Source organism: Acipenser ruthenus, chromosome 7, assembly GCF_902713425.1.
Source record: "Acipenser ruthenus chromosome 7, fAciRut3.2 maternal haplotype, whole genome shotgun sequence".
Lineage (NCBI taxonomy): Eukaryota > Metazoa > Chordata > Actinopteri > Acipenseriformes > Acipenseridae > Acipenser > Acipenser ruthenus.
The window spans coordinates 64,313,862-64,339,630 of NC_081195.1; the positions used below are offsets into that span (position 1 = coordinate 64,313,862).

Consider the following 25,769-nt stretch of genomic DNA (forward strand, 5'->3'; position numbering starts at 1 on the left):
ACTTGGAACGCTTCATCTCAAATCAGCTGGAACTATCCACTAACAATGTGATTTGCAGAGCTGGAAGATGAGTTTGGATTTTCAGAGCAAAGCCACAGTACTGTATATATGTCTCACTAGGAACACTTTTGTATTATGCACTTTAGTATGACAAGATTTAAACTTAACAACAGAAGTAAACAATTGATACCAAAATACTGTTAGACAAATCATGGCTAAATATGACCACTTTGTTTTAAAGCAGAAGTATTGTGTATTGTGGTATCTGGTGTCTTCAAAATCTGTATCGTATAATGTGTTAAGTCAGTTATAAATAGGTCCACTTCACTGGACTTCAAGAAAGCTGCAACTGCTTGCCAGGAAGACTGGGACGATGCCTCTTTTTTTTATCATCAATGCATCGATATCCTATTACAACTATTACATTGATTTACTGTAAATGAAATAAGATTATGTACAACATCTTACCTTATTTTCATCTTGAAAAGTGGTGATGAAAGCACTAACATAATCAACAGAATAATTAATCAAGTAATTCCAAGTAACAGATGGTTCATCTTCAGCAACAGTAACATAACTTAGGTACAAAAAACAGGCCTGTATCTTAGTGTCCATTTCTTCTATTTTGTGTTTAAGAAACAAGACAGCGTCCACATTGTCTGCTTTAAAGAGAAATGCAGTTTGTTTACAATCTGCTGCTCGCAGGGGGCTGAGGTGCTTCCTCTGTCCAAGTGGGCTACTTTTGGAAAGCAATCATCATTTATGTGTAGTGGTATAAAATGAACCTAGATACAATTGCCTTATGTTTTTTGAACGAGGTGCGAATGCGCATAGTAAAAAACTCAAGCAGGCAGTGGAAGCAGTGTCAAAAATAACACACATACACACAAAAACACAATGCATGGGCTTTATCATTGATGGTGATGAAATGATATGATGGATGGATGCATCACCTCAGCCTTACTTGCCAGAGATCATCACTGGGTACAGTTTTGCATACATGGTTTCGTGCCAGTGTGTTTCATAGCATTGCCAGAGATCATCACTAGGTACAGTTTTGCATACATGGTTTCGTGCCAGTGTGTTTCATAGCATTGCCAGAGATCATCACTGGGTACAGTTTTGCATACATGGTTTCGTGCCAGTGTGTTTCATAGCATTGCCAGAGATCATCACTAGGTACAGTTTTGCGTACATGGTTTCATGCCAGTGTGTTTCATAGCATTGCCAGAGATCATCACTGGGTACAGTTTTGCGTACATGGTTTCTTGCCAGTGTGTTTCATAGAATTGTCTCCTATCTGTCCCACAGGCATGAACTTCTAGAGGAAGCTCGCAGAAAGGGGTTGCCTTTCGCACAGTGGGATGGGCCCACTGTAGTGGCGTGGCTGGAGGTAAATTACTATGTGCTTTCAGATTGTCTATTACAGATGGTTAAGTTTGGTTTTACAAGAAACCTGTAGTACATCAAAAATGGTGGAAAAATAAGCATTTTGCAAACTTGATCAGATAGGAGGGTCCAGTAGCCATGATGCTCCATTCTGGAGCAACTTTGATTGCTACAGGGTATCTGCATGGGCTTGGGAGTGGATAAAGAGCAGTGGTGGAAACAACTCAATGAACTAATGGATTGTGTGCTCTTGCTGGTGGAATTCCAGGGGGGCTTGTGTATTGATTGCATGACTACTGTATGTTAGTGTCTTCCTTCTAGTAAGCAGCTGGAGATTCAGTTATTTTTGTTGTACTTGCAGTGTTTTTATGCTACTGTCACTTTTCTATTCTAACCACAGTCAATGTTTATAAGATATAAATAAACTTGATGGGCAATACAGTAGTACAATCAACAGGCTTTATTCATTTAAATAATATTGACGTGAAAAACCTATCCTAAAACATTAGAAAGTTATTTTTATGCAGGTGTACTGAATATCAAATACAGTTTGATATTCAGTACACCTGTCCTAGAGCTCTGTTAAACAACCATCACCGCTCTTGAGCTTTTTCAAGAATATTACACTGTATTTTCTCTTTGAAAACATTTTTTAATATGAGATTGCTAACGTCTTAGTCAAAGATTTGTAACGTTTTTGGATATATTTAAGTGCTTTGAGAGCTTATTGCTCATACATAAAGTATGTTCAGATTGTGGACATCTCTGGCCTTAAAGTTTAGTCACTATCTTTCACTAGGAATCTTTAAAAAAAATGCTTTCCTAACAGTGGTGGTGGTGGGGGGAAATCAATGCCAATTCACGTGATTGACGTAATGTCCAATAAGTAAGGGCAAAACCTTTTCAATTGATTTTGATTGGTTTTCAATGGCGTTGTTACATAACCTGACCTGTCAGGGGTCTTTTAAACAAATGTCACATGTGCCTTAATGCTCTTTTGAGCTTCAAACAGAACACTCCACCAGGCATAATTCATCACGACACACAAAGCACAATTTATAGGGACATATTAAATTGTAGCTTTTGAAGTGGGTATCAGATGTCATGTTTATAATAGCAATGGACTTGCCTCACGCTTCCTGTCATATTGGATTATCAAACCATATCAAACATTGGAAAGTTAGATTTTTTTTATCATCATTTAGATAATCAAATTCAAATGGGCATCACCATGCACTACATTTACTCTTATGAATATACTTGATCTTTTCACCATCCATTGTTGTGTTATAAGCAATGTAGTCCATGTAATAACAATGATTTATAACACAGAGGTGTTATATATCACAGGCCATTCAGCCAGACAGTCAGTTAGACTCATCCAAATTCAAATCATTTGCTGCATTGTTTCTGTGATTCATTCCAATGAATTGAACCAGATTCTTGTTCATCACTGTGCAGTTCACGTAATTTTCATCTTCTACATTTTTTTTTTTATATAGAGAAAATTGCTTAACCTGTAGCTAACTCAGATGGTAAATTGGGTAAGCAGCTCTGCTTTGCAACACAATGCCTGTTAATTGTGACCTACTGGATAACCTTGTGCTTATTGACATATATAATAAGACTGGGGGACTTATACTGTAGTAGCCATCAATTGTGTAGTTTAACTAATGAAACCTGTTAAAATGAGACCTGTTAAATCCCACATTTAAGACGATTGCAGCTCTAAATGAAATGAGATGATTAAAATGTTAACAGTGTTAAACTTTGTGTACAGAAGCTGCGTACATTGATTGCATTATGCACTGCTTTTTATCAAGCACCGGCATTCTACTCATGTGCAATACGTCACTTTATAATGTTTTATTTAAGTTCTGAAAACAAGAGCTGTTCGCCACTCATGTTTAGTAGAGCCAGTATCACGTCTCTAAGTTATAGCAATACCAGAGAGATGTATTTGACCGTTCTGTCGTTTTCCTATCTTCCTAGCTTAGGCTTTAAAAACGAAGTGGCACTTATCATTCAAAATTGTTTCACTTGTACCATTTTAAACTACATTTTCTAATATTTAAGTATTTTAGATGGCACAACAGTGACATCTGGTGGCAAGCCTTTCTTTTTTTTCAGTTAATATTACCAGTTTTTGCCTTCGGGTGTCAGCGTCTTGCCAAGTTCGTTTTAGGGCAGCAGAAAAAAGGAATATAATAAAGCTGTTAAAATGAAGTAATTCTATCAATTTGTCCTATTGTGCTGTATTTAAGAACTACAGATTGTAGGAGTGTCATTAGACTGTTGCCTTCACGTTAATGCAATCCATGTTTTACTAAAGATGTTTGTCTGTACAACACATTACTGTGCACATCAGCAGGCAAAGCTGTCGTTCAGGTTTTGAATGCAAACAAAAGTGTGCAGATTTGCAAAATATAGATTTATTTTACATAGTTTGACACATTGGCTTTAATGACCCTTTAAAGGAGATGCATGGACTTATTTCACAGTGTCTGGATATAGCAGTTTGAATCGAATGTGCTATTGATTCCAAATGGCATATTTAACCATCTGTCCTTTGGAGTGATGGAGAGACTCCTACTGTGAGAACAGTGGTTCTGTTTAAGTGTTTCAGATTCATGTTGTCTATGAACACCAGGATTTAAAATCTCAAAAAACTGAATCCCAGATTGGCAATAATCCCTTAATGATATATATATATATTGAATTTTGAGATTTGTCCCATTTAACTTTTCTCCATTTCCCCTGTCTTGTAGCTGTGGCTCGGGATGCCAGCTTGGTACGTGGCAGCCTGCCGTGCCAATGTGAAGAGTGGGGCCATCATGTCTGCTCTGTCTGACACGGAAATCCAGAGGGAGATCGGGATCAGCAACCCCCTGCACCGCCTCAAGCTCCGCCTGGCTATCCAGGAAATGGTCTCGCTCACCAGCCCCTCGGCCCCTCCCACATCGAGAACAGTGAGTCACACTCTGGCTGTGTCTGCATGCTCTTGTTTTACACCCCTCCCCATTGCACAACCGGGACAGCTGTATACCACTGGCATTGTATCTGTTTGAATATGTGCTGCAAGGTGTCTTTGTGCCTAAGACCCACATCAATACTCTGCAATCCCCTATGGATACTGTTTTTTGCATTCTGGCCTTTTATTTTTGTAGTTTTTACATTTAATTATCATTTTAGAGTTTATTGTCTTATAATTAATAATGGATTATTTTACAATAACAATTTCTTTAGTAAAATTGTATCATAGATATTCAATCTAATATCCAATATTGAGTATTTTGCTTCTCTTGGAATGCTTTTAGAATAAAAAACAGTTATATAAAAATCCTTGACTTGGGGAGAGCTGTTTAGTAGAATATAGAGTCACATTCAGCTATGTTGTAACTGACAATGTAAAACTCAGCTTGCAATGAGCGAGTAGCAGGCATACTTTAAAGAATAGTACTTTAGCATACTGAGTCAGCCATCAGTTGTGTGTTTATGGGGGTGGGGCTATTACAGCCTGCCACAGTTTGAGTGTTGCCATGGTGATGCATTTTTCTAATCCGCACGAACTGCATGCAAAAAAGCAGGTGACTTGCCCTACGCTCCCCCTCTCAATCTCCTGAGCAGTGCACAACTCAACTTAATTATTCACCAGTCGTGACTGGTAATTTATGAAAAAAAAAAAACACTTTTAATGTTTATTAAATGAGTAAGGCCTTTGCAAACTGGAACAATGACATTGACCAATGAAAAACGACTGGGAAGACACGAGGGTTCTTGCAGTACCCTGAACAAAATGGAAAATCTAATTGTGTGTCGCCAAACAAAAATTACTTTATGATAAATCCAACAAAGATTACAAAGACTTTATAAAAAAAAAAAAAAGGGCACATATGGAAAGACATTGCCGCGGACTTGGGCATGATTGATATGTATTATAAAACATGATAACATGGATTTTGTGCAGTATAGGTTATTACAATCGTATACTTTTTTTTAAATTTCATTTGTAGTCAAGGAAGTAAGAAACAATGGCCTAACCTGGAGACACATATCAGAGAAAGAAGTGTGACAGGGCAAGAGTGGTCAGGGCTTAACAGTCAGAAAAGAGGGGCAGTACTTTCAGTAGTTCATTGCTAGCTTCCCAACTTTTAGATATATATTTATTACAGGCGAATGTTTGAAAAATTAAATATTGGTCATATGGTTCCTGATGCTATGACAACTATGTTGTGTAATATCATGTGTTTTTGTTTTTTTTGTAGTCTAGTAGAAACATAATAATTAGCAAACGTTTTCCATCAGCGTTTGCTGATCATTAAGTTTATACTACATTTAACATTTTTTGTGTTCAAAGTTATGTAAGAATTAACAGAATTGTATTTATTTGTTATTAAAATATCTAAACTAGGTATATTTACTACAAAACCTCTACTGCATATCAGCGCTCTGAAGTACGATATTAACGCATCTAGTGTGCAATGGATTGACGCACGACTTTTTCGGATGACGGATTCCAAATGATGGAACGGATCCAGTGTGCAAAGGCCTTAAAAACTAAAAATTTTCTTAACATTAAGTACTTATTGCTGCACCACACTATGCCTTCTTTTCCTTCTACCTGATAATGTCTTACTGCGCCTGTATGGAAAATGCCTATTTCAACCATTTTGTAAGATTGTATTGACTAAAAGCTGCTGTTCAGCTGTGCTTTAATTCCTCCATTACTCTATGCAACATAAACTATATATTTTGCATGTACAAATTCAGCTTCCTTCCCCTTTGTAATGTAACACTTCTGGTACACAAAGATTCTGTGTGGCACAGAACAGATCTGCACACCTCCTAAGAAGCAGACAGCCTCTCTCCCCAGGACTGGAGCCTGGAGTGAAAGAGGCAGACCAGCACATGAAGTATGAAACAGCTATTGCAGGTTTAAAAGGGAGCACTGAACTTTACAAACAATATTCAGAAACCTTGAACACCCCCCGTCTGTGCTGATTATCTGTCTACTCGGCCGGTGTGTACCTGCTGCTCTGCTGCCACTTGAGCTAAATGAACCCTATTATCACAAGTAAGGGGCTGTCAGGCAGGACATTAACATACAAGCACAGCATCTTGTGTTTTTCCTCCTTTACAGGGCTCTTCACCAAAATGCCAGTCTTCCTCCCAGTAGAATTATATTGTACAGAAAGCAATGGAGGGTAGACTATAAGGGAAAGTGAATGGAACTATAGGAAGGGTTATATCGACAGATATCTGCAAAGAGAGCAGAAAAAAAGAAATTGGAATGGAATATATTATGCAAAGCTTTTTTTTTTTTTTTTTTTTTTGGAGGTGTGCCCAAAGAGTAATAATGTGTAATAATCATGGGCCTGTAGCATACAATCTAGTACATACTGCAGCAGCAGAAAGAGTGTGGATAATTATGATTTAATTGTATAGCCATAGCTATGTTAAGTGCAGATCAAGTAGTATTAAACTGACATCAAAAAGTAAATGTAACCATCTTAATCTGAAGAAACAATGCTGTTAAACTACAGTAAAAGTGCACAGGACAGGTAAAGTGCAGGTTTACTCAAAATCCCATTTCTTCCAGCAACCCCATTGCGATGCCTAAACCATTCCTTCAGTCAGCCTGCAGAAAGTCAATGCTATTTTCCTTTCTGAACTGTGATCAAATGCATTGACAATTTAAACTGGCTTTTAAAAGAAGTAAATGAAAGTACTCCATCCCCTCGTTTATCGCAGGAGTCTAGTATAAATCCACAATGCACCAAGGGCTGGGAAAACGCTTGCAAACAAATTCTATAGTGTGCGTTAATATGTACTCTATACATTTCTGTGATATGTAGCAGGCCAAACGATGAATCACAAATTACCAGTACTGTAGTAATTAGGCTACTATACAAAATACTGCATGCATCAGTGAAATAACATACAATAAGAAACACAAAATACTGTACCTAAAGTATTAGTGCTGTACTAAAATGCTCCGGTCACCCAGTTATTTTAAGTGATTACGTTTGTAAGTCTGTTTTAAAGGGGCGTCCTATCCAGCCCTGCAGTATAACTGAATGGTAGTGCATTGAGGTGTTATATACTGGAAAGCCTACCCTGTGTGTGGGCAGAAGAGCTGGTGTGTTGATTGTGATGCTATAACGCTGTTGGCTTACAGTGGTGCTGCCTTTCTTCTTTAACACTGCTTGCCTCCTGTGGATTGTACCTGCCTCCTGTGGGCCCTGTTATTAGCCTTCAGGCAATGTATGGGTGACCCACGAGGAAATGGAAAATCTAACGGCTCCAACCAAAACGGTCAGTTAACCCTCTTTCTTTCTTCTCAGATATGCTTTTATTAATATTTCCACATTGCAGTTATAGTGCCTCATGCTTTTTCAGTATGCATTCTTGTGTTGGTGAGGATAAACTGTATTTGGCAGTAAACCACACTTCCCATTTCCCACCCCACACCTTACTAATTGTGCTCCATCTGTACCTGGAAAAGCACTCAACTCATCTGTATGGAGAAGGGTTCACACCTGGAGCTCATGTATGTTAAACAGCTGTTTGTTTCATAATTACCATAATTGAACGCAAAGGCTTATTTTGTTATATTATTTCTGCTCACTGAATTATTTTCTTTCACAATCATTTTGTAGCACAAAACTCCTAGCTTGTGAAATGGGTTCATTAATACTGTAACAAAACTCGCAGTGCTTACATTTTTTTTAATGATGATTTTTTTTTTTTAGTATCAGTTAAGGCAGAATGCTCACTGTGTTGATTTTACTGTGCTACCCGTTTAACACTGTAATCAGGGTCCATGCTGCAGTGAATGTTGTGTTCTGCTATAGAATGCAAGTGGCAGTGGAATGGAACTGTGGAGTATACTGCCTTAAAAATTGTACTGTGGTATAAAGGACCCCATTATAATGAGGGAGCACTGTACCTAGACGCACTGCTATAGCATCACCTCTGTTATACACAGACCAAAGGAAACAAAAAAACACATTTAACATATGAAAACCCCTTAGCCACTATGGTAAGGTAGTTACAGCATGTATTACAACATGTATTACTGTACACAGGCTATTACTCCTACCAAAGGTTTTAGTTTTGAATGCAGTAATACAAATGCTTTCCATTTAGAGCAAGTATGGTTTCAGAGATGCCATTTCTTTCACTGTCAAATGATTGTAAAATAGCTTTTTCTTCAGAAGTGAAAGCTGGGACCCAAATCATTCCTAGTACGATTAACAATATGGTATTTTTCAAATTGCTGAGAAGTGAGTCAAGCAAGCTCATTACATATATCTATGCTCAATGCTGTTGTTTGAAGTCCTTGCTGCCTGTAGTTTGAAGTGAGGCTTGCTTATGCACAGTATATATGATTACAGGTTGTATTTTTCTAGTGTGTTAATACTACTGACTACCTGATACGTTTGTTTATGTATCTATTTGTCTGCTTGCTGATTATTTCTGACCCTTTGCTTTCTGACACTACAGAAGGAGTCAGAGGAAGGCAGCTGGGCACAGGTATGACTTTTTTTTATATAAATTTCTTCTCTGGACAGGAAAGTAATTTTGTACCAACACAAGAGCTTGCATTCTGTCTATGAAACACATATTTTAGTGGTAGAAATGTAATTGTCTTCTATCCCGAAGTAATAATACAGTCTTAGATTCACACTTTGTGATGAATCTTGCATGTTTATGAGTTTGTTTTTATGACCATGACAACCCACAAGCTGTTCACCTAATTGAATAAAGCAAGAGCTGAAGGTTTATCAGAATACAATTAGAGCAGTTTTATCTATGCTGAGTTTGTGCCTTTTATACATGCAATTTTAAACCTTGGCCATAAATGATTGCTCCGAGAAGAGAGAGTTCGCAAACTGTATTTCACCAGCTCCCATTTTTCTAACTGCAAACACTTTTTAGCACCGAGTTGTGAGAGGGAAGTGTAGTGTGACATCCCTTGCTGGAGCCGAAGATTTCACCAAAGTTGTGTTTTTTTTTGTTTTTGTTTTTTTAAGTGAAATGCTTATTGAACTACTTTGGGGTTTCTTTTAGTGTGTTTGTTTTTTTTCCCCTTATTTTTTTAATGGAGAGCATTACAGGGAAAGGTAAGGGAACCCGAGCACCGAAGATTGAAATCATTCTCCCTTTATGCCCAAGTCTAATACCGGATTACACCAAGGTTAGAGGCTAATTGTGTGTGCCTGTTGAGTAGAAGGTCCCAGAGACTGGCAGTAGTGTGTTGTTAATACTGGTTTAGGGCAGTTTTTAGATGCGTATGTTAGTTTATATGTGCAGTAAGTAGTCTGTAACCTTGAAAGCAACCAGAATAGTCTCCCTGTAGTTCATGCCCTGTCAAGATGACATTTACACCAATCGGGTGCTGTATTGTTGCAGACACTGGCCTATGGTGATATGAATCATGAATGGATCGGAAATGAATGGCTCCCAAGCTTGGGATTACCTCAGTACCGCAGTTACTTCATGGAGTGCCTCGTGGATGCCAGAATGCTGGACCACCTAACCAAGAAGGACCTCAGAGTCCATCTTAAAATGGTGGACAGCTTCCACAGGTAAGTCGTCTTCTCCATCTCTTTGACTGGGATTTCAATAGCACATCCTGGAACTGATCAGGTCCCTTATTATACACGGGGCCATGCAGCCCAATGTCATCAGTTACATTCTTTATTTAACCAAGAAGAATCAGCTGGGGACAGTTTACAGTGGTGACCTAAGCAATGTGAAATTTATTTTTGTATTGTATTTTTAGAAGTTAGTTAAGGCATAAAGAAAGCTGAAGAACTTACAATACAACAAGCATTTACAATGTACTGTAGTTATGTAAAACTGTTTAAATGTACATATGGCTATTGAGGGTTCAGCTTTTATAGAAACAGTGCACTTTCAGTTATTGTTAATGTTTGGTTAATACACAGCTGTATTCTTTAATGTTCTTACTTCCATTACTGTTGCTGTCCTGTAAAAATGATTCATAATGATTAAAAAGTGTAGCTGTTTTTTATGCTGTATTTTCCCTCATATCTTGCCCAATGTCAATGTATTTTTTCTTGGTTGCCTGTTATCTGCTGAATGAATGGACACCGATTTTATAAACTGTAAATGCATTTCGTAGAGAAATATCTAAATTCAAACAAATCTCTGGAATTGTTTAAGATTTGGCTACAGAGGTGTGTGGAAGTGCACTTGATGTTACTAATGTGTCCAGCCATTGACAGTACTCGTATTAATATGTCATCATGCCATGTATTCAAAGTTATTAACAACTTTAACACTTTAATAAGCAACTTGCTCTATCATTGCAAGCTTAAGGAATCTTCAGATCCATCATCACATCCCTGAAAGATGACTAGCCATTTACCACAATAATACACTCCTAATTTGTTAATGCATTTGATCTCATTATTTTTCAGGACAAGTCTGCAGTACGGGATCATGTGCCTAAAGAAACTCAATTATGACAGGAAAGAACTGGAAAGGAGGAGAGAATGCAGTCAACATGAAATGAAAGGTATGTTTAGGACTACTCCCAAGTACTGTATCAGATTTCCAAAAAACAACGTTCTTTTTCAAAATGACCAGTGATCTTCAGAATGCAATGTGCACCATGTTAAACGTGCACGCTGGTTATATTCATGAGCACTAGATAGTAGCTATACAGTAAAACCTGGCCGATCCGGCATGGCGCGAGACCTCAAAATTGTGGCGGATTAGACAGGGTGCTGGGTTAGAGTTTCTTTTTTTTTTTTTTTTTGGATCAGCGCACATTTTCATTCACGAGACAGCTCGTCATGTGAACATGTAGACATTTATTTGCTGTTCCACACCATTCAGCATGGCACCGATGGGACGTTAATGTGTGTGCAACGTCTTGCTTTTGTTTTGTTTTTTTATAATAGTTTTAAATTTATAAAAGGAAAATCACATGACCCGGTGCCAGATTGCACAGTCAGGTTTACATTGGATTTTAGGCAGAAAATTCATTTCAATAGAGATCATCATACCGAATTATACAGAATGCCGATCTGTAGAGGGCTGGATTAGACAGGTTTTACTGTACTATATTTTTTAAATTAGAGTTTACATTTGCACTGTGCATATACAAAAGATGTAAATAAGTGAAGCTAATTCATGCACATTACTAACTTCCCTCCCATTATTACTTTGACTGCTTATCACCAGCATATACAGTGATGATGGATAAAGTGTACATCGTTACATTAATAATAGGTCATGAATGACTAGCTGAACCTCCAGTATAATGGTCTGCTTTGTTGCTCTGGTTTGGTTACACTCTGCAATGTATTCTCATTTGTTTCACAGATGTGTTAGTGTGGAGCAATGACCGTGTGCTTCGCTGGGTACAGAGTATTGGACTACGGGATTATGCCAACATCTTGTTAGAAAGTGGAGTCCATGGGTCCCTGGTTGCCTTGGATGACAATTTTGACTACAGTAGTCTAGCACTGTTACTACAGATCCCAAACCAGAACACTCAGGTGAGTCACGACTGAAAGAGTAATATACAGAGTTACATTTGTTTTATCTCAGGAAAGGGAATTACAAATCTGGGGGGTGGGTGGGTTAAACTCTTAAATGAAAAAAAAAAATGTACTGTATGTAAAATAATTAGAACATTGCAGGGGACAATATTACATTATACCACAGGTGAGGAAACACAAAATCATTGTCAGAGAGCATGACTTGGGACTACAGTCTTGCCCATTGTGCGGTGGATTCACAGTGTGGCCAATGAGGGCTGAGTTGAAACCAAAAAAGCTAATTAGTTCTGTATGAGTGCTGTTGTACCAGCAACAAGTTATTGGAATCTGGAAAAAAATATATATATTATATATATCTATATTACACACACAGTGTGGTTAAGCAACCATATATTTTATGCATATGTTGTTTTTTATATAACCAGGCACGACAACTTCTGGAGAGAGAGTACAACAACCTTCTGGCGCTGGGAACAGAGAGAAGACTTGATGAAGTAAGTATAAACTGTTCAGGACTTGCTGCTTCCAAACCTATGTGTTTGTGAAACTGTATGTTCCGCACAGGTGTTTTTCTCTTGATCATTAGCTTAAAGAGAAGACACCATGATCACACAATAGAGCAGTAACATGAATAATGCAATAATATTATGCATCATGAAAGAAGGTCAGACAGTTACAGTGACACATGCTTTTTGAAGACAAGGGCCTGAGATTAGATCTGACAACTCAAGTCTTGTGTCGTGACAGTGTCAATCTTTTAATTGCTGTTTTCAACTGCTTTCCCTAGACACAGCATGAAGTGCTATATTCTTCATGCTGTGACTATGAAAAGCAGTTGAAATAATTTGGACACTAAGTTGTACTTGCACTTTAAAACGTGGAGAATCAGTATGTGGCAAAGTGGTTTGCAGGTGCAGGAGTGATGCGGTGATCAATAAACAGACAGACAACAATAATCCAGGTGCAGTGGTGTTTCATTTATAATCCAGCAAGTCACTTGACATCTGTAAATAGTAATGCATGGTGGTACACAAGGCTGTGTACTACGTAGTTTAACCCAGGGGTTCAGACCTGAAGCAATAAACACGGTATTAAATACGCACACAGTATACAAAACACGGTCACCAGTCCAAAGTGAGTGCTATAGTGCTCATGGTGCAAATACAAGTCAAGGTGTAACAAGTGCAGTGTTGTCTGGGTTTTGTGCTGGCCTGTAGGGATAGCTCTGGCTCGTGTTAGCTGTCTAACAACAACAAACAAGTATAACGACAAAACACTCACAATACACAATACTACTCTCCTTCCGGGTTAGCGTTAACCATAACAAAGGAACAGATCACCTTGATACGTCCCCTTATATACCGTCAATCATGACCCCTTGGTTAACTTCCGTCTAACCCTAGGAATAAATTGTCTGGCCATCCAGTCCAGGGCACTCTGTTCCCTTTATACAGCGCCCTCACAGGTCGGGAGGGAGATTTCTCACCAAGAATCATTCTGTTTTTGTCACACAGTATCACAATACCTGTAAGATGTATTGGACCTAGCTGTGCTGTTACCTATCTTCCCAGATCACTTGAAATAACTATCAGTACTTTTTTTGGCACATTATGAATTGTTTTGGGTAACTGATCTATCCCAAAGCTTGGTGGTAAGTAAAACATTTTGGCTACAGTCCTGGAATAAGCGTATTTGTTCTTTCTGGGCAGGTAGTAGCAGGTTCACCATGATCAAAGTCAGTAGATGCACCTGTTATTCTCACTCAAGAGTTCTCTCAAGCTAACCTGTACAGACAGTAGCTTCTCAGGTTGCTAGGATGCAGTCTGTCTGGAATGATTTGCAGCAGTGTCATCTGCGATGAAAGAACTCAATGGCCTAACGCTTTTAGACATGGTTTATTTTTGTAGTTTTAGTCCTCATGGTTACCCTAAATTAACTGTAAGAAACCTACCTGAAGTAAGCAGCAGCAGTAAGTTAGCACAGAAAAATCTGATGTTTAAATAGATGCAAAAAAAGCATTATTTCATTTGAGATTAAACTGACACACTAGCAGCCACCTGTGCCAAACTCAATCGTGCATGTTGCTTTCTCTCCCTACAAGTACACCGGAATGTGAAACCAAACAAACAAACAAAAAAAACTGCAGAAAAAAAATCCAACAACCATGACCAAAACAATCCATAAAAACCAATGACTTGCATATTCTGCAGAATGATGACAAAAACTTCAGAGGAGGACCTTCCTGGAGAAGACAGTTCCACCCACGGGATGTCCATGGAATCAGCATGATGCCAGGCTCCTCCGAAACTCTGCCAGCAGGGTTCAGACTGACCACCACATCGGGGCAGTCACGCAACATGTCATCTGAAGGTAGGTGCATTGAGAAAGGCCCCTTGTGGATACAGCCTGGAGGGGAAAAGATCAGCCTCCGCAGGTTGTAAGTGGTGAACTACAGTGTAAAAGGTTTGACAGTGCTGTGTTCAAATTAGTTAACAACCATTTCATACAGAATAGTCTTATACCTGCTTTAAATCCCTAAGGCACCGATGTGAGGATTTCATATTTTAAGAACATCAGCACTGATTGAACAGCCTGAAATAAGAAGCCCCGCTAAAGGTCATGCTTTAAAAAGGTGTACTGACTTTAATTGCAATCTGTTTGTCAAGTTAACTTTAAGCAGCGATATATGTTCTCACATGGAATAGTACAAGTCTTATACCAACAGCACGTGGCAAAACTTTGAGTCAAAAGCTCCAATACAGCACATGTAAGAAACCTTAAAGTCTTAGGTTGGCTACAAGCCCAGGACAGCACTGTTAAATATGCTTTTTGTGATTGTGGTGGCTGTCGTCACACCCAAATGCAATAGATGTACACCATTTACCCAATTGCAGAGTAATCTAGAAAGCGCTTCTCCGCTGTTACGCCACATGATTCCCCTGCAGCCGACTGTTGAACAAGTTTTGCTGACTGTGACTTTGTTTTTGTTGTTGTTTTTGATTGTCGCTGAATTTTAGTTCTCTTTGAGATGTTGGACGACAGTCCCGAAGACATGATAATGGACTGGTCTCAAGGTCAGGAATACCTGAACAGTGCTGGACTCTCACTGTCCTACCTAAACATTTCAGTCCCTAATCTCTGGAGCTATACTGGGTTCTACATTTGGCTTTCATTTCCCACCCCCCTCCACATTCTCTGTACCTTCCGTCCTCTGCGTGTCGAGACTGCCAACTTACTGTAGGTGCCAATAAGCTCCTGAGTTTTGTTCTAGGAAAGTCGAGGGTTAGATCATAAGAACCACAACTTCTACTTTTGATCACAGATCAATCAGAAAGCTGTGTTTTGTACCACTGTTAACGTGTTAAGAATTATTTCCTTCTCCAGTCAAGTCATTGAAACCTATAATACCCTTCCATCTTCGCCAACAGGAAAGACCGCTATAAACAGCCGTCTTCTTTAACTGCAAAATCACAAGTGGTGTATTTCATTGTAGTGGTGTGCCCAAACAAAAAGATGAAGTCCACACATAATTGATGTATTTTTAAAGAAAAATATGTATCATTGCATTCCTGTTGAAATTTCTCAAATACAATACATGCCTCTGGAGCAAAGGCACAGTGAATTAATTAAGCTGCTTGCCCCCAAAACCAACTTTAATTTAATATATACAATATGTACAAGAGTAGTGAAAATGTAAACAGTGGCTATCTGCTACTGCTTACCGGTAATATCTTGCTTTTATAAATCATTAAAACAAAAGCTTTGACTGAGAAATATCAACTGGAATAGAAAGAGGCGCATCTTTCTTTAAAAGCAAGCTATGTATAAAGAAGATCATCTTTAATGATGTCCATTCCTGAGCTCCATTAAAAGAACTGTAGCAGATCTCCTGAATTAATGGTCAATTTTGTGTTTGCAGCTGCCTCATCAGCACTGCAGAGGTTGGACAGTTCAACAGTGAGGACGTATTCATGCTGATTTGTTAATGGAAGGAAAATGGCTCAATGATTGTGAGTACAAGACTGGGTTTTGAAGGAATGAAATATATATTACATGATTATTAGAGATTATTATTTTAGAAATAGACAGGCGACAAAGTTGCAGAAAAGTCTATAGCCAGAAATATCAAGATTACCTGTAGAGAAGTTCCCATAATGTTTCTGGGGTACTGCCTGGCAGCCCAGTTGCCCCATGTAGAAATGTTTACAAGACTCCCAGGAGATGTTCGTTTCCACACAAGGCTCTCTGCAGCTGGAGTAGAACAATGAAACCTAAGAGAGATAGAAATCTGAAGAGATAGGAGTCACAGCGGATATCAGTGAAAGAAACATGGTGCTTGGCAGACACTAAGAATAGATTTGTTACTGCGTCACTAAGAGACCCAACATGTCATAAAACATTCAAACCTAGATTCTTCATAGGAAAGTGTCTACGTTTGATTTTAATAAAATAATAATGCTGTCCAATGGTCTTAATTTTGTGCATGGCCAGCAGAGCAAAGACAGATTGACATAACCCAGTAAAACAGCTGTTTAAAAAAAAAAAAAAAAAAAAAAAAAAAAAGCATTATAATTAAATAGTGTGACAGTAGTTAGTTGTAACATCATTTGTTTTTTATGTTAGGTTTCAGTATATCAGTGCTGCCGGTACCCATGTACCTTCTGTGATGAGGATCCCTGATGAGCTCCCTTTACCTGACCAACATCAGCTAGAGTAAACCTGCAGGTCTCACATGCTGCTCCAAGACAGAACACCACGCTGTTTTTACAGCCAAGTCCGTGGAACTGAGCACCAAGCAGAGGTGCTAAAAATAATATCTACAGAGCTGTCAAATATGTTGCAGTTTGTACCGTTTTCTTGTAACATACTAGTTGAGCGTACGTACTGTATATGTATTTATTTTTCAAAAACCATATGTAGGTCCTCTGTAAATTAATATAAATATGGCAGTTTTTATATAAAAAAGAAAACATTGGGTTTATGTGAATATCCAGACAACATTTTCATGTTCAAAGATGCTGCTGTTTGTACCTTTTTCCATGATACCAATTTTAGAGCCCCCCCCCCCCCCCCCCACCCACCCATTGTGACCAGGTTTACATGTTTAGCAGTGAGACAGACTGTTTAGGTTTTTATTGAGTTTCTAATCACAACTTGCCATTGCATTGCCATGTAGTGTACAGTCCTGTGAATCGTGTCCCATCTCTACTGGACAACCAGAAACTCCAGGAGAAGCTTAACACATAGCAAACCACTGTGAAGGCTACTGATTCCACAAGCACTTTTCAGTGGAGTTCCCCCTCATTGGACTATGCCATGGAGTCAGGTGATTCAGGGCCAGTGTCCCTGGAGTTCCAGAACCTTCAATCAGAATGAGTGATTCAAGAGTATAGTACGCTGGATCAGAGACTCGTCATGCTTTCAGCTGAGCTGGCCTTTGTATAGACTTCAACCCACTGAAGTCACTTTATCAGATGAAATAACTCAGACAGAATGCTGAACTAGTAATGTGTAAAAAGGGTGTATAAAATATAATAGCTGAGAGACATTTTAAAGAAAAAAAAAATGTTTTGCTTACTGTGACTTTTTTTGGTGTTGCTATAATAATTGTTTAGTCTATAATTGTTTCTATAGGAGATTTTCAGTGTAAGTCCTCTCGTATAACCTCCCTTTTGATAGTTGCTGATTTACTGCTGCCTGATCTTCGCGCAAGACCTGTCTTAGTTATTTCTATAAGCAGTTTGATCTGCTGGAGTTTTGTATTTTGTATTTTTTTTTTTGGTTTATTTGCATGTACAGATAATCTTTGTTTTATTTTGTCCATTTTAATTTATTATTGACTTTTTTTCTTTGGTAAAAAAAATGAATGGTGATCAAACAGTTTTTCATTGTCAATAATAAAAAGAAAATGACTGCGTGAAATGTATTCCTCACACAGCTTGCTGTTTTTTGAAAAGGTGCAATGACAATATTCACCATAGGGAGGTGCACTTAACCCACATGTCAAAACCAGTTTATGTTTAATCTAGGATTTAAAAAGGCAAAAGCAAAAATGTAGTACTGTACAGTACTGTCACAAAAAAAAACCCTGGAGCTAACAATACAACACACTGAAAAGTGGATCTCAGACCTGTACAGTGGTTACTGCTTGAACCATGGTTTATCTTTTAGACAGAAGTATATAAAATCCTGTTAGTATAAAACCCCTTTTATATAACATTCTTAGAAATAAAAAATGCATATGAAAGATTGTTTACTTGTCTTTATATATTAAACACACCTAAATTGAGTACAGACTTAACGGTGGATTTAACAGTTAACCTTTTTTACTAAGATAAAAGAAAAATAGCTTTTGCATTTCATTTTATAATGTTCCATAAAGATTGTTAAAATCATCCCAATCCTTTTTTACAATTTAAAAAGGCTATCAAACAGTATTTACAGGCAGTACTGCTTAATAAGCCATCGATTGTCTATAATGCATCTCAATACTTACAATTCTAACAGTGTGGAACTTGCACTCAACTTTTGGGGACAACATTTCGGGCAGTTTAGCAGAATATACTAAAATCAGGGAAAGTAAGCATGGATTACTAGGAACATCTCCAGTTGAAAATAATTTGCTTTAATACAAGTGAGTGAAAATGAAAAGCAACAGATTTCTCTCTGCGCATCTTGTGTAATGCATGAGCTAGGGGACACACCTGAGAGGGTGTTTTGCACGACTGCCCCTGTTCTGTGCTGGCTTTCTCTTTGCATGCTGTGTCTCTCACCCTGCTATCAACACTCCACGGTCAGCAGTGCAATACTAGATACATCTAAAAGCAGTTGTCAGGATGTGTCAAAGGGTCAGTGATTTAAAACATGTGAAATCCTGCAATTAAGATCAGAAACATCGCACAATACATGTAACTAAATGTTTAAAAAAAGGAAATATTAAAAGCTGGATATTTCAGTTAAAGTAAAATCAGGAGATAGTGCCTCATAGTTACACAACCATCAAGACTCATCTCTTAATTAAGACAGAAGGCAAAGAGGCGATCAGCAATACACTTGTACATTCTGAGCTATTCCATGGAATGCATGTCTTCATTCTAAAGTTACCAGTACGTCTGATTGTTGCTCAGCAGTAAAGAAGTTGGATTCTTGCTTGATATTCATGATTATGGCAGTTACAGTTTCTGCTGAAGGACCTCTTCTATTTCTTCAAACACGACTGGGTCCTCAATGGTAGGCGTTATCTGAAAGAAAATATAATAATAATAGTAATAATGACAATGATTGCATTGTTTTTAAAATGGGAAATTCTAGGATAATCCAGTTCATTCTGCCATTATCTTGCTCATTCTATCATTAACCTTTTACTGCCCTGGGTATGTTCCCATACCTGTTGTATGCCTATTTTCTCAACGTCAAATATATTGGACACTGGGAAGCAAAGGGTTAACCAATTTTGGACTGGATAATCCCAGAATTTCTGACAGTAGCATACATTCTATGGCCTAACAAAACATCAAAAACATTTGTTGCACATTTTACCCTGCTCACACCAGCAAAATACAAAACCTCGGCCCAACAGATCTTGCCCCAAGCCCCAGATTACCTTGTAAGGCTTGCCATTCACAAGTGCGGAGAGCGTGGAGCGAGGGATCTTTCCGGAACGAGTCTTTGGCAACCGCTTCACGAAAATGGCCTTCCTGAAGGCTGCCACTGGACCAATACTCTCTCTGACAAGACCAACTATCTCTGCCACAAGGTCCTCTTCTGCCTTGTTCACACCTGCAGTACCAGAAGTACATTTACAGCCGTGTTTAACACCAACCAGGCACATTGCATACATTGTGCGCTGCAAGGGTAAAAGTCTAACCTGAGATCACTCGCTTGCAGAATTGCATTCATGTATAACGCATGTCACTGTCATCAAAATGTGATCCCATACAAAAAACCTGCAGTTCTGCAGCTCTCAAAACAGACATACTGTTGTGTTTAATGCAAATGCATTTGGGTTTTTTTGCAGGCAACAAACAATGTGAATCGCTGAAGTACCATACGAGCAAATTGTTTTGCAGCATATGTTTCCTTAAAACAGTTTTGACCAGTGACAAGATGATAGGTGACCCTTTGTAGTCCAACAGCACACCACAGCAGCATGTATTGAAATTGCACATGTATTTAGGCACCGGAGATAAAGAGCTTCATGATACTCGCTACATGACTTCACACTAAGCTCTCTAAACCCCATCTGGACAGGCTGCCTTACCACAGCCCTTGAACTCATCTGGAGTTTAACAGTTTACAACAGACATATATATATATATATATATATATATATATATATATATATATATATATATATATATATATATATATATTATATATATATATAATATATATAATATATATATATATATATTGTGAGCCATCTCACAGGCCAACCCGCAGGGGGTGCATATGGTGGGCCGGAGAGAGGCTGACCGGACCCAGCAAACAGCACAGGAGGGATCACTGGCAGCTCTGGAACCAGCCTGCAATGATCAGGAGGAGATAAGTGGGCTATGGGCTACAGGTGCTCATATTTAGGGACGTTAATTAAAATGAATAGATTAGTGATTGCCTCAATTGGCCAGCACCTGTAGCCGATGCAGTTAACAAGCATCTCCTCCAGCCCAGTGATATAAAAAGGCTGAGCAGTCACTAGACAGGGGATCGTGACTGAGGAGAGAAGGACTGAGCCGTGTTGGAACTTGTTGTTTTGAAAATAGTTTTTTTTTAAACTACTCCTGTGCAAGATATAGGTTTGTTTTTTTTGTTTGTTTCCCGTTTTTGATGCCCTTCAAGACCCAAAATAAAAGCACACGGATCCACCAAACCTGTGTTCGCCTGTGATTAATTCCACATTAAAAAGTGGTGCCTGCATTCAGCAAGCCTACAAGTGGTACCAGAAGTGGGGCCCCTCTGACGGCAACAGCTAAACTTATTGTGTGGATATGGAGGTGGACAAGCTGATACGGTGGATGCAAGAGCAGGAGGGGAAACGAGAAGCCAGAGAGGTGCAGAGACAGGAACAACTGGCTCAGTTTTTCGGCACACTGGTGACTAAGATGATGGCACCAGGGAGTACGGAGGCCACGGTGGCCAGGATGTTTGCAGTCCAGCCCAAGCTCCTGAAAATGACGACTGAAGATGACCCTGAAGCGTTTTTAGTAACGTTTGAAAGAATGGCGGAGGCAGCAGCTTGGCCAAAAGAGCTGTGGGCATTGAAACTGGCCCCATGTCTCTCCGGAGAAGCTCAAGCCGCTTACAGAGCACTGGACACGGCAGACGCGCAAGATTACCAGAAAGTAAAAACCGCTATCCTGCAACGCTTGGGCATCACAGAGGAAAGCTATAGACTGCGCTTCAGGGGATATACCATCCCCTTGGGGACTAAACCCCGTGTGGCAGCTCAAACCCTCCGCCACTTCTGCAAACGGTGGCTGAAAACAGAGAGCAGGAATGTTGAGCAAATCACAGACTGTCTGGTGGTCGAGCAGCTGTTACAAGTAATACCAGCTGGAGTGGCAGCCTGGGTCCGAAGAAATCAACCACAGAGCTTGGAGGAAGCTGTTTGCCTGGCAGAGGCCTACCAGGATGCTGAAGCGGCTGCAGCCCCATCGGAAGGAAGCTCAGGAAAGAGGACAAATACATCTCCTAAGGACATACAAAAAAAGGTAAACCCCAAAGAGGGTAACCGGAAACCCCCTTTATGGGTTCCACGGTTAGCTCCTCGGTGGGTAACAGAAAAAACTAGCCCACCAGAGGAATTCTGGCGGGACAAACCACGGACATCCCCAGGCCCCATCATTTGTTTCAGGTGCGGAGAACCCGGGCACATCGCGAGGCAATGTCAGCAGGAGGAGATTGAACGTATGGAAGTCGGGGTGGCGCGCAGCATTGCGTATGGTCATGCCGGCCCGGTGAGTGCAGATCCCTTTGTCATACCAGTGAGGGTTGAGGGTCAGGAAACCATCGCTCTGATAGATTCAGGTAGCACAGAGACTCTGGTTAGCCGGGATCTCGTACCAGGAAGCAAATACAAAAAGGGGCAAGCAGACATAAATTTACTGTGTGTACATGGTGATATAAAAACCTATCCCACTGTAATAATCAATATAGAAATTGGGGGTAAATCCTTTAAGGTTAAGGTGGGAGTGATTCCAGCTCCCCCCTTCCCTGTAATCTTAGGGAAGAACTGTGAAAGGTTCCATCAACTGTTAAAAGCCGGAACCACACTGGTTGGAGAAAGGGGGGGACCACTGCACTCCACTTCTAATTTTGAGGGGGAAAATATGGACGAAGGGTTATTTCCATTTAGGGAGGAAGTAATCAAGCCCCCTCAGGGAGAAAGGAAAACCCGCTCTCAAAAGAAGCGGGAAGGTAGGAAATTTCTGGAGAAAACTAAAAACCTTGGCAGAATTGGGGAAAGCCCTATAAATCTTCCCTCATTACAGGCGGTAGAGTCTGAAGACAATGAAGATTTTTTGAACCGAGCGATTGAACTTGATCGTCCGGTTTTTAAGCAAGCTCAGTTAGAGGATCCTAACTTACGGTATGCATTTGAACAGGCCATGGAAGCTAGTGAAGAATATTGGAAAATATGCGACACAAAACCTACCCCACACTTTCTGTTAAACAACGGCCTGTTATACAGGGTTATTCGGGGTACTCTCCAAGGAGAGCATACCCACCAGTTGCTAGTACCGCACTCACAGAGGAACACCATTATGCGTTTAGCGCATACACATTTGTTGGGGGGACATCTAGGCACTGACAAGACACGAGATAGAATCCTTCTCCGTTTTTTCTGGCCTGGGGTGTGGCGTGAGGTGGCAGATTTCTGTGAGTCTTGTCCCGAGTGCCAGAAAGTGGCAAGTAAAAAACCGCCTCGAGCTCCCTTGATACCGCTACCTATTATTGAGGTGCCCTTTGATAGGGTAGGGATAGATATAGTTGGCCCTTTGCCAAAAACCAAGTCAGGGTGCGAATATATATTAGTGCTAGTTGATTATGCCAGCCGATACCCTGAGGTGGTCCCCTTAAGGAACATGGCTACCAAAACTATAGCCAGAGAACTAATGAATATTTTTTGTAGAGTGGGTCTCCCAAAGGAAGTGCTTACTGACCAGGGAACCCCCTTTATGTCCCGGGTCTTTAAAGAGTTATGCCGCCTCCTGAAAGTAAAAACAATTCGAACCTCTGTGTACCACCCACAGACGGATGGTTTGGTAGAGAGGTTCAACCGAACCCTAAAAGGTATGCTTAAAAGGGTAGCACAAGAAGATTTGTGTAACTGGGATACTGCTTTGCCTTTTCTGATGTTTGCTTTCAGGGAAGTTCCCCAAGCATCAACCGGGTTCTCCCCATTTGAATTACTGTTTGGCAGACAGCCCCGAGGGTTACTAGACGTCTTGCGGGAAGCATGGGAGGCAGAACCAGCTAGAGGGGACAGTGTTGCAGAGTATGTAACTCAACTCCGTGACAGGTTGGGAAAAATGTCCCAACTAGTGCAGGAACATTTAAGAAAAGAGCAGTCCCAACAGGAGCGACAGTACAATCAGGGGGCGAGGGCCCGGGAGTTTAAAGAGGGGGACCGGGTATTGGTGCTGGTCCCATCTGACCCCCATAAGTTTGTAGCAAAATGGCAGGGGCCAGTTGAAATAGTGGAGAAGGTAGGACCCGTGAATTATAAAGTTCATCAACCAGGTAAAAGAAAAACCCACCAGATATACCACGTTAACTTACTAAAGCCTTGGAAAGAACGAGAGTGCTTGTTTTTTAGAAATGCTGAGTTAGAGGGGGAGGATGAAACCCAAGGGGAGCCCAAAGTACCACAAAGACATAGCATATGCAAAGGGGAACACTTGAATAACCAGCAACAAAAAGAACTTAATAAATTGTTGTCCGATAACTCTGATGTATTTTCTGAGGAACCTGGGATCACACACCTGGGGCAGCACCAAATCACAACGGAGCCAGGAGTGAAAGTGTGTCAGCGGCATACACGGGTCCCGGCAGCCAAACGGGTGACCATGAAGGAGGAGGTGAGAAAAATGCTGGAGTTGGGTGTTATTAGAGAATCGTTTAGTGATTGGTGCAGCCCGGTGGTAATGGTTACCAAGCCTGATGGTTCAATACGGTTTTGTATTGATTTCAGAAAATTAAATGCAGTTTCCAAGTTTGATGCATACCCGATGCCTAGAGTGGATGAACTGCTGGAGCGTGTGGGAAATGCCCGGTATATCTCCACTCTAGATCTAACCAAAGGTTACTGGCAGGTACCCTTATCACCGGACTCCTGCGAAAAAACTGCCTTCTCCACTCCTCAGGGTCTCTTTGAATTTGTGGTTCTCCCCTTTGGCTTGCACGGAGCGCCTGCTACTTTTCAACGGTTGATGGATCGGGTCCTCCGTCCTCATGCTGAGTATGCTGGAGCCTACTTAGATGATGTGGTAGTCTTTAGCCATGACTGGCCGACACATCTACAAAGGCTACAGGCGGTATTAAATTCCATTAGGCAGGCAGGGCTCACAGCAAATCCAAAAAAATGCAAATTAGCCTTTTCGGAAACCCAATATTTAGGGTACACAATGGGGCAGGGGTTGGTAAAACCTCAAGAAACTAAAGTTAATGCCCTGAGGAATTATCCTCGTCCCACTACCCAAAGGCAGGTTCGGGCTTTCTTGGGGCTAGCCGGTTATTACCGGAGATTTATTTCGCACTTCGCCACTAGAGCTACACCCCTTACAGATTTGACCAAAGGCCATAAAAATCGGCCCATCCAGTGGTCCAAAGAGTGTGAGGCGGCGTTTCAGGACTTGAGACATGCCTTGTTGTCCAGACCAGTCTTAAAGAACCCTGATTTTAGAAAAGATTTTATCTTGCAGACAGATGCCTCAGGGGTGGGCTTAGGGGCAGTATTAGCTCAGGACTTTGATGGGGAAGAACATCCCATCATGTTTCTAAGCCGAAAACTGTTACCTCGAGAACAACGGTATGCAACGATAGAAAAGGAATGTCTAGCAATCAAGTGGGCTGTAGAAAGCTTAAAATATTATTTGTGGGGACGCCGCTTCACCCTTTATACAGATCATGCCCCGCTGCGCTGGATGTATAAGGAGAAGGATTCAAACCCTCGTCTCACTCGATGGTTTCTGGCTCTACAGCCCTACTGTTTTGAGGTTAAGCACCGGGCAGGTAAGGATCATATGAATGCTGACGTGTTGTCAAGAATCCCTGAATTGACTTCTTCTTCCTGCTCTAGGATTATGCCGAAGCAAAGGGGGAAGGTATGTGAGCCATCTCACAGGCCAACCCGCAGGGGGTGCATATGGTGGGCCGGAGAGAGGCTGACCGGACCCAGCAAACAGCACAGGAGGGATCACTGGCAGCTCTGGAACCAGCCTGCAATGATCAGGAGGAGATAAGTGGGCTATGGGCTACAGGTGCTCATATTTAGGGACGTTAATTAAAATGAATAGATTAGTGATTGCCTCAATTGGCCAGCACCTGTAGCCGATGCAGTTAACAAGCATCTCCTCCAGCCCAGTGATATAAAAAGGCTGAGCAGTCACTAGACAGGGGATCGTGACTGAGGAGAGAAGGACTGAGCCGTGTTGGAACTTGTTGTTTTGAAAATAGTTTTTTTTTTAAACTACTCCTGTGCAAGATATAGGTTTGTTTTTTTTGTTTGTTTCCCGTTTTTGATGCCCTTCAAGACCCAAAATAAAAGCACACGGATCCACCAAACCTGTGTTCGCCTGTGATTAATTCCACATTAAAAAGTGGTGCCTGCATTCAGCAAGC

General features: G+C 40.3%; 3 protein-coding genes across 17 annotated transcripts in view; 2 read left to right on the forward strand and 1 right to left on the reverse strand.

The window, feature by feature from the left end:
* LOC117971779 (liprin-alpha-2) overlaps window positions 1-17,849 on the forward strand; it is a 178,168-nt gene extending 160,319 nt beyond the window's left edge. For 3 of the 14 annotated variants that reach the window (XM_059027571.1, XM_059027577.1, XM_059027579.1), the window contains 13 exons: window positions 1,312-1,393; window positions 4,158-4,358; window positions 7,642-7,704; window positions 8,896-8,925; window positions 9,500-9,589; window positions 9,805-9,980; window positions 10,839-10,936; window positions 11,749-11,924; window positions 12,353-12,421; window positions 14,138-14,297; window positions 14,945-15,001; window positions 15,847-15,937; window positions 16,551-17,849. In XM_059027571.1, coding sequence (XP_058883554.1) covers window positions 1,312-1,393; window positions 4,158-4,358; window positions 7,642-7,704; window positions 8,896-8,925; window positions 9,500-9,589; window positions 9,805-9,980; window positions 10,839-10,936; window positions 11,749-11,924; window positions 12,353-12,421; window positions 14,138-14,297; window positions 14,945-15,001; window positions 15,847-15,905 — 1,261 coding nt within the window. In that variant the 3' untranslated portion in view covers window positions 15,906-15,937; window positions 16,551-17,849. The remainder of the gene's footprint in view (window positions 1-1,311; window positions 1,394-4,157; window positions 4,359-7,641; window positions 7,705-8,895; window positions 8,926-9,499; window positions 9,590-9,804; window positions 9,981-10,838; window positions 10,937-11,748; window positions 11,925-12,352; window positions 12,422-14,137; window positions 14,298-14,944; window positions 15,002-15,846; window positions 15,938-16,550) is intronic. The other 11 variants (XM_059027580.1, XM_059027574.1, XM_059027572.1 and 8 more) reach the window with 7 other exon arrangements.
* Window positions 17,850-18,171: 322 nt separating this feature from the next.
* The window catches only part of LOC117415363 (acyl-CoA synthetase short-chain family member 3, mitochondrial-like), a 37,440-nt gene continuing 29,842 nt past the window's right edge, over window positions 18,172-25,769 (reverse strand). The window contains exons 15-16 of the mRNA XM_059027586.1: window positions 19,531-19,706; window positions 18,172-19,168 (exon numbers count right to left, since the gene is read on the reverse strand). Coding sequence (XP_058883569.1) covers window positions 19,100-19,168; window positions 19,531-19,706 — 245 coding nt within the window. The 3' untranslated portion in view covers window positions 18,172-19,099. The remainder of the gene's footprint in view (window positions 19,169-19,530; window positions 19,707-25,769) is intronic.
* LOC131737553 (uncharacterized) lies at window positions 20,348-25,395 on the forward strand. Of its 2 annotated transcripts, none has more exons than XM_059027584.1 (2): window positions 20,348-24,007; window positions 25,228-25,395. In XM_059027584.1, exons 1-2 carry the CDS (start codon window positions 20,915-20,917, stop codon window positions 25,258-25,260), a joined length of 3,126 nt encoding a protein of 1,041 aa, XP_058883567.1. In that variant the 5' UTR covers window positions 20,348-20,914; the 3' UTR covers window positions 25,261-25,395. The 2 variants fall into 2 exon arrangements, with proteins under 2 accessions (XP_058883567.1, XP_058883568.1); XM_059027585.1 differs by having other exon boundaries at window positions 20,348-21,883.

Excerpts from the sequence above, each read along its gene's own strand:
- LOC131737553 (XM_059027584.1), top strand. The coding sequence starts at position 20,915 with ATGGAGGTGGACAAGCTGATACGGTGGATGCAAGAGCAGGAGGGGAAA. Across the intron at positions 24,008-25,227 it reads GGGTGACCATGAAGGAGGAG|GATTATGCCGAAGCAAAGGG; the intron begins GTGAGAAAAATG and ends TTCCTGCTCTAG.